Below are 7,716 nucleotides of genomic sequence, written 5' to 3'. Positions count from 1 at the left end.
TAGAAGTTTCATAAAATTAGCTGCTGGTCTTTCGTTGACCGAGCAGAAGCAGGCACTTACTTGCCTTAGTAGAAGTTTCGTAAAATTAGCTGCTGGTCTTTCGTTGACCGAGCAGAAGTAGGCACTTACTTGCCTTAGTAGAAGTTTCGTAAAATTAGCTGCTGGTCTTTCGTTGACCGAGCAGAAGCAGGCACTTACTTACCTTAGTAGAAGTTTCGTAAAGTTAGCTGCTGGTCTTTCGTTGACCGAGCAGAAGTAGGCACTTACTTGCCTTAGCAGAAGTTTCTTAAAGTTAGCTGCTGGTCTTTCGTTGACCGGGCAGAAGCAGGCACTTACTTGCCTTAGTGGAATTTACGAAATAGCCTGCTGGTCCTTTAGGCGATCGAGCAGGAATAGGCACTTACTTGCCTTAGTAGAATTTGCGAAATAGCCTGCTCGCCCTTTCATAAATCATTCTCATATTGAGCAACTTTCTAAATATCAAGTTGAGTTATATTACTAACTTTAATATGAGCTCTATCAGTTTGACATGTACAAACTATCCTCATTTGATAAATTACTAGTAGGTAAATACTACAGCCGCAAATAAAGGCTACAAATGCATGTTTTCATGTAGACATCAAGACATAAATTTGTTAAAATTTCTGACCTGATTAAGATGCAACTTTTTGCATCAATGTCTCCTTCCAGGTGCATAGCTTGCCTCATTTGCAAATGTATCAAAATTGACATTTTGTAGTGAAATTGCATAACAGAATTCCCTGCATATTTTTCAGACGAAAATGAGCTGTCTGATTCCTGCAAACGTGTGCAGCCAATATGCTCTCATTTAAAGTTTTTTATTCAAATCCTTGAATATGAATCTATTCTGTAAAAGAATTTGAAAAACTTGTCTAGCGATCTGAGCCAAATCTGAATTGGCCATAATACTACAAACTAGCTGCTCCATGATCATTAAAAAATCACTGCACTCATAAATATGACTTTCTAATATTATTCCCATGTAAAATTTGGGATTGAATACTTAAGAAAGCATGTCTAATTCTTAAATTAATAAAATATCTATGTATCTATTTTATACATGATTGGTTATGTTATCATGTTGTGAAATCAAGTACTAATTCCTCGCATTCCCATATGACTTCAGGTTGTACTTCTGACATTCCAGGATCGTTGTGGAATCAACTCTTAATATTTTGAAATCATTAATTTCATAGATGCACTATCAATCTACAGTTACATGTCTCCACAAGAGATTTATGCTCATGAATGCATTATTGATGCTAAATATACGTTTGATGATAAAAAAATATTCAGCTAAATATAATTTCTCAGTTAGAAAAATGGGATGCATTTGCAAACTAATCTGATTAGTTTTAATGTGCATAAAGATAGGCAAAGTTTGCAACAAATAGCAGTATCATAATTTTGCAAAAATTGAATGATATAAAAATAATCAAGGGAAGTGGTTCGAGTGCACCTGTAATTGACCATTTGAAATATGGCTTCTGACCTTTGGTAATTTTTTTTTTTTTTTTGAACTCCGTTCTGCTCTTTTGTTGTGACTATACTTCCCCTACAGCTTCTGAGCTTCCTTTCATTGTAACTGTGAAAACCTTCATACTTGCTTGATGAACGCTCATGGTAATTGAAAAAACTGAGAAAGAATTTCTTTGTTCCTGAATGGACAATCATTTGCCTTTTTCCCAACTTATTTTTTATTATTAATGCTTTGCCTTCTATTTGCCTTCCTTGATTCTGATCTAGCTTACTCAGCATATCCTTTTATAAACTTAATAAAACATTTAAATGATCTATAACTTATGAAAATTGTGAGTAGAAAAATAACATAATTCGTTTAGACTTTCTATCAAATAATTGGTGGGCTTAACATCATGTCCTGATTATGTGATTATCTTCCTTATGATTTTACCCAAAAATTTCACAATAAAAAATAGTTAATCTAAGGCAGCTTAAGCAACAAAAGCATGGATATGTTCTTAAACATAAAAGCCAAACAAGTAATTCTGAAAACGATAAGTGCGCAGCACATGCTTTCAAGCGATTAAAGTAAGCATGTTGTTCTGACAATTGGATGGCAAGCACATGATTAATTAAAGACAAATGGCAAGCACATGATTCCTGTAAGTTCTCAATTCTCATGCCATGCATTGGACTTCAAATCCTAACTCTGTTAAAATGCGTCTCGATTCCATTTACTGAAGCTTATTCCTCATTCCATTTCGAGGATTTGGAACTTATTTAACGATAACCGAAGCATGCAGTAAATGAACATTTGATTCTAAATCTTCATGCCACAATGCGTGTGATGGCAACTTAAACAAATTGATCTTTGTGATTTAATCATGTATAGCCATAAATGAAAAGCTCTTATATTTAAAATGAATTTATACTCACAATTATCAAAATTATGCAATCAAATAAACTGATTTTCGTAATTTCATATTTCAAACCGCAAAAATTTTTTTCATGAAGACAAGAATCTAGTTCTCGTCAAGCTAATGTGTGAATTAAAGTGAAAAGCCGATGACTTACGAATGAGCAAATTCCTTTAATGCCCGAATTTGGTCACTAGCCTCTGGGTTGTCCTTAATCAAGATTCGTCCCCAACAATTTAGTTTGCTAATCACTTCTGCTTCGGTCAAATCCAAACTGGTAGAGACAATGATGACTTTTTGTACCGATCCCCACAGACGGCGCCAAATGTTGATGCTGAAATCTGAACTAGTTGGTTAGAGACTCAATATCAGATCCCTGCATCAGCATTAAATTTGTTTGGTGGGAAGCTGCTGGTTGATCTCTAAGAATATTCTCTGACTATGAGCAGAACATTCATGAGCATATAATCTTCAAGCTGACGATCAATAAGTACCTGAAATTACAGAGAATTGTCAGAGGTGCCGGAAGTTTTTCCGGCGTAAACCCTCCAACGCTCAAGTCAGTTATGGGGTTTACAGGAAAAACCAAATATGCCCTTTTTCATATGGCTTAATAAACATTGCTTTAAAACCAAAAGCTTTTTGAATAATTTGCAGAAAAGTAAAATAGAGTATCCAGAAAGGATTTCTCCATCAGATCCAGAGAAAAAGAGCCCCCCCTCACTGGCGTGGTTTTCTCGGGGTTTTTATGAACACCCTACACCCACGACCTTAGATCGTGCCAATAACCATTAATTGATCAAATTCGTGCCCTCATTTTTTGGAGGAGCTTTGTGGTGGTTTATTTTAATTGAGTCTTTATTCCTGGTCATCACCTAGTCGAGGTGATCTGCTCAAGCTCATAGCACCTGATCGAGGTGATCTGCTCCACCTCATAGCACCTGGTCGAGGTGATCTGCTCCACCTCATAGCACCTGGTCGAGGTGATCTGCTCAAGCTCATAGCACCTGATCGAGGTGATCTGCTCCACCTCATAGCACCTGGTCGAGGTGATCTGCTCCACCTCATAGCACCTGGTCGAGATGATCTGCTCCACCTCATAGCACCTGGTCGAGGTGATCTGCTCAAGCTCATACCACATGCTCATCTGCTCAAGCTCACACCACCTGGTCAAGGTGACCTGCTCAACCATTTGCTCACTTTCACTCGGAGGAGATCATGGTCACTCTATTTAATTCCTCAAACATTATATATATTATACTCTATTTTTCTGACACCATTGATTAACAAACCTTATGATGTACAACATGGACCCTACACCTTCTCGGAGCTGTAACTTGAGCCTGGAAATAATTTATATATTCTATTCTTTTTATTGACATCATTTGTTAACAAACGTTATGACGTGGAACGTGATCTTTATACTTTCCCAAATGTAATTTTAGATACAACTGTTCGTTTTTGCATATATAATATATCGTTCCCAAACACAGAGAAAGACAAAAGTTAATTTCATTTCAGAGGTGATTGACCTCTTGAATCAACAAAAAATATCATTTTTAATTGCATGCGTTTTCTTTTTCTTATTCTTTTTCTCTTTTATCTCAAACATAATTATTTTATTTTATTTTTAACTTTGCTCTTTTGGTAACTTCACATTCTATAAATTTAAGGGAACAATACCGTACAATGTAAACAAATTTTCATCAATAATCATTACACATGAGTGTTTGAAATATTTGGTAATCAAATTATACCAAGTGTAGCTCAAGTTCTTACATTAATCAAGTGAGCAGAATTTCTGTGCAGAATGGGCATCTTTGGGAATTAAACTGTACTGCATGAGATCGAATTAATTTCCGAGCCATACATCATTGGAAAGATATTTCTGTTAGCTTTCCAATGAATTTTACTAATCTAAATTTGGAGTTTTCTACAGTAAGTTATGATCAGTTAAGTGCAGACTGTTCAGTTTTGAGTCAAGAAGAATATTTCGGGACTTGGATTTTTTTTAATGCTCTTTGCTGTGTTTTAAGCATACCAATGTTTTATTAATGTCTAGCTTTAATGTTGGTCTTTGAAGTTAAGTTATTTGAAGGGTTTCTTTGTAGTATATCTATGCTTGGAGGATTGTTCTAAGAAAGTTATTTAAGCTTATGTAGTTGTAACCAAAGGATAGAGATTAATTTTGGAAATTGAATGAACTTTGAGCTATTATCAAACTCTGTATCTCTTTGGTGGATTCCATTGAGTGGTGAGTGTTTTAAGTTCTGTATCCTTAGCTTAACAACTTTAGGTGGTGAATATTTTTCTGTATCTTTTTGTTGTTTGCTGTGGTGGTGAGCTTGTGATTTCTTGGGCGTGTGACGTTGTGCTTTCTCATCTATTGTGTCCGGTGTCAAATCACTTCTCTTTTCAGAACTTTGTTCTTTTACATCTTTTCCGTTTTGTTACTTTAGAACTTTATTTTTTTCTTATAATGCTTGAGCTTTATTAGTAAAACAGGCAAAGTTATGCCAACTTCGTTTGGAACTTCTATATAAGGGACGGCGATGGAAGTAATTAATTATATGGATATCGAAGAACACGTATAGCTTGTTCAATGTATCAATTATACAAGTGTGTGAGAGACAGAGAGAGGGCGATGGGCGATCCTGTTGGAATGGCCTTGAAGGGAGACTGCCGAGGCTTCTTGCATTACTTTGCTGGTAGGCCTGCTAAAGAGTTGTTGGATTACAGGACAGCCAATGGAGACTCCGCATTTCACATTGCAGAGGCCATGGAAGACCCTCGGCTGATCCAGCAATTTCTCGAAAGGTTAACACCAGATACCAGACTTGAAGCCTTGAAGCAAACAGATGCGTTTGGAAACAATGGTCTTCAAGAAGCGGCCGTCGTCGAAGATTTCGCCGTGGCCAGGTTTTTGGTTGACTTTTCCAGAAAGTCTGTTGATGCGCACGAAAATCTACTCAGAGTTCGTAACGGTTGGGGGGAAACTCCAGTTTATAGGGCTGCCGCTCTTGGGAAATCTAAAGTGCTGCAAATCTTGACTGAGCAATTTTGTGACTCAAGTTATCATTTCCATAGAGAAAAAGATGATATGACAATTCTTCATATGGCTGTCCTCGGCCAACACTTCGGTAATATATAATAATTAAATCTCTAATTAATTCATGCGTTTATAGATCAAGGGTTAAAAAATTTATTATTATTTTCTTAACTGATTAATTAATTTTCTCGACTACGTACAGAGACGGCTATTTGGTTACTTAACCACGACTCAAGCCTTGCAGAAAAACGTGCAACAGTTGTAGAAAAACGTGCAACGCTGAAGTCCGACGAGCTCTCGTCCACGTCCGACAAGCTTAAGAGCTTTACATGTCTTGAACTACTAGCTCTAATGCCAGCTGCTTTCAAGAGTGCGGATGACATGAAGGAAATGAAGAGTCCTTTCCATTATCGTACGTGGATACATTGTTTGATGTCAGGTTTGGAAAATATGACTCTACTATTTCTCATTGAGTTCACTCAATATTTATAATACAAGAGAACAATCTGTTCGACTGATTGTACCGTCGATCGTAACTAAAATATACATAAAAGAGATTTACAGCAGAGAAAAGTTATAAAAATGAATAAGCATCAATATTGACTTTGTCTATTATACATACATTCGGTCCCGGTTACAGTATTAGCAATTAACCATGCAAATTTGATTGCATTTAATTTTGTTTCTTTCAGTATTTTATTTTCATAATATCAGCGTTCTCATGGAAAATATACGGAAACAATGGTACAACTGCCCCGACTGAGATACTGTTATTTCTGCCCAACACTCTATCCGCCTTTACTTTTTCTTAATGTTTTTAATATATTAATTATATGCAAATATAATTTAATCTCTAAAGGGATATGGAGGCCGTTTGGGTAGCTGCTCTACCCTTTACTTTACGAGAATCTTCTTAAAATCAAGGGGGTGGAGGAGCTACACTGTGGCAACGTAGTTACCCCAAACGGATCTATATAGTCCCGTTGTCATGGGTGCATGCGGCTACGATGGGAACATAAAAAAATGGATTAGGAGAAACATTTTAGTTAATTTGTATTTAAGCATAAATTAAAAAAAAAAATGTTTTGTTGCATTATCAGAACTTAGAATATATATTGTTAAATTCAATTGTAGTTCTAATTGCAGGTCTTCCAACGTGTCTGGATGACGACTACAATTATAAAGAAGATATAGAGACTGATAAGATTGACAATCGCAGCGGCCACACAAAGAAGAGGCGAGGTAATGGTGAAAGAGCAGCCTTAATTTGTTAATCATAGTATAGCGGTTTCATTAATCATTATAACTCTATAAATTCAAAAATCAAAACCCGAACTAACAGCTTTAGGCTTTAGCTACGGTTATAAGTCATAACCCCCCTACGCTTACGACTCTGGATCGTAATTGGGTTATATTTGTACAGGGGAAATGAGACACATTAGAAGTACAGGGGAAATGTCTAATAACTTCAATTCATTTGATGAACGGTTTTGCCGTTTGCGTGCATAAATTTGTTCATAAATTAATAAGATGTTGATGCATGCATCGCCAGGATGTTCTTGGATTGAGGAAATCTGGAAGGAAAAGAAAATGCATGAAGATGCGGTTGCCCTTGTCAAAAGGCTGGTTGAAATAGAAAGGTTGAACCCTTCCTCTAATCCCCAAAAGGCTGAAACAACGGAACAAGAAATTTCCGAAACAAGGAAACAAGGAATTTCGGAAACAACGAAACGAGATATTTCGGGGACAACGAAAGATGAAATTTTCACAATTTGCTTGGGATTCGGCAAAGGAAGTGACATCTTGGGAAAAAAACTTGTTGATTTTTCAGCTGAAGAATTGATCGAGGTGCTGAGGATAAAAGATGGCACTAACGACGCAGTTGAGGATGGTAAAAACGCCACAACAGACGATAGGACATTACACTTTGCAGCTAGCAACGGAATAACAGAAATTATGCAGGAGATGCTCCAACAAGATCCTCAAGCACTATTATCTAACGTGAATGAGCTGACAGAGCAGAATATATTACATGTGGCCGTAGAGCGTCGTCAACATAAGGTCTTTGAATTCATCATGAAGGAAATGCAACTGTATGTGCCCAAATGGGCTGCAGGAATTGACAAATATGGCTATACGTTATTGCACAATGTCGCAGACATGAAACATTATAAGCAAGGAACCCGCCCTGGTCCTGTTCTCCAATTTCAGGAGGAGTTACAGTGGTTCGAGGTCAGCCCTTTGATAATATTTAATTCTGTCCCCTAA

At 36.7% G+C, this 7,716-nt stretch overlaps 1 protein-coding gene across 1 annotated transcript; it reads left to right on the top strand.

The window, feature by feature from the left end:
• The first annotated feature begins 5,043 nt into the window (after positions 1-5,043).
• Positions 5,044-7,716, top strand: LOC18055250. The gene is made up of 4 exons (XM_006452189.2): positions 5,044-5,539; positions 5,651-5,887; positions 6,595-6,690; positions 7,001-7,716. The coding sequence occupies exons 1-4, from the start codon at positions 5,044-5,046 to the stop codon at positions 7,714-7,716; spliced, it is 1,545 nt and encodes a 514-aa protein (XP_006452252.2).

This window comes from Citrus clementina, unplaced genomic scaffold (genome assembly GCF_000493195.1).
Source record: "Citrus clementina cultivar Clemenules unplaced genomic scaffold, Citrus_clementina_v1.0 scaffold_1, whole genome shotgun sequence".
Taxonomy (NCBI): domain Eukaryota; kingdom Viridiplantae; phylum Streptophyta; class Magnoliopsida; order Sapindales; family Rutaceae; genus Citrus; species Citrus x clementina.
This window is presented reverse-complemented; position numbering and strand designations above follow the sequence as displayed.

What these genes read in the sequence shown, in the direction of transcription:
- LOC18055250 (XM_006452189.2), top strand. Translation starts at nt 5,044, where the DNA reads ATGGGCGATCCTGTTGGAATGGCCTTGAAGGGAGACTGCCGAGGCTTC. An exon ending in TGTCCTCGGCCAACACTTCG is followed by an intron (nt 5,540 to 5,650) that starts GTAATATATAAT and finishes GACTACGTACAG; the next exon opens with AGACGGCTATTTGGTTACTT. An exon ending in CCACACAAAGAAGAGGCGAG is followed by an intron (nt 6,691 to 7,000) that starts GTAATGGTGAAA and finishes ATGCATCGCCAG; the next exon opens with GATGTTCTTGGATTGAGGAA.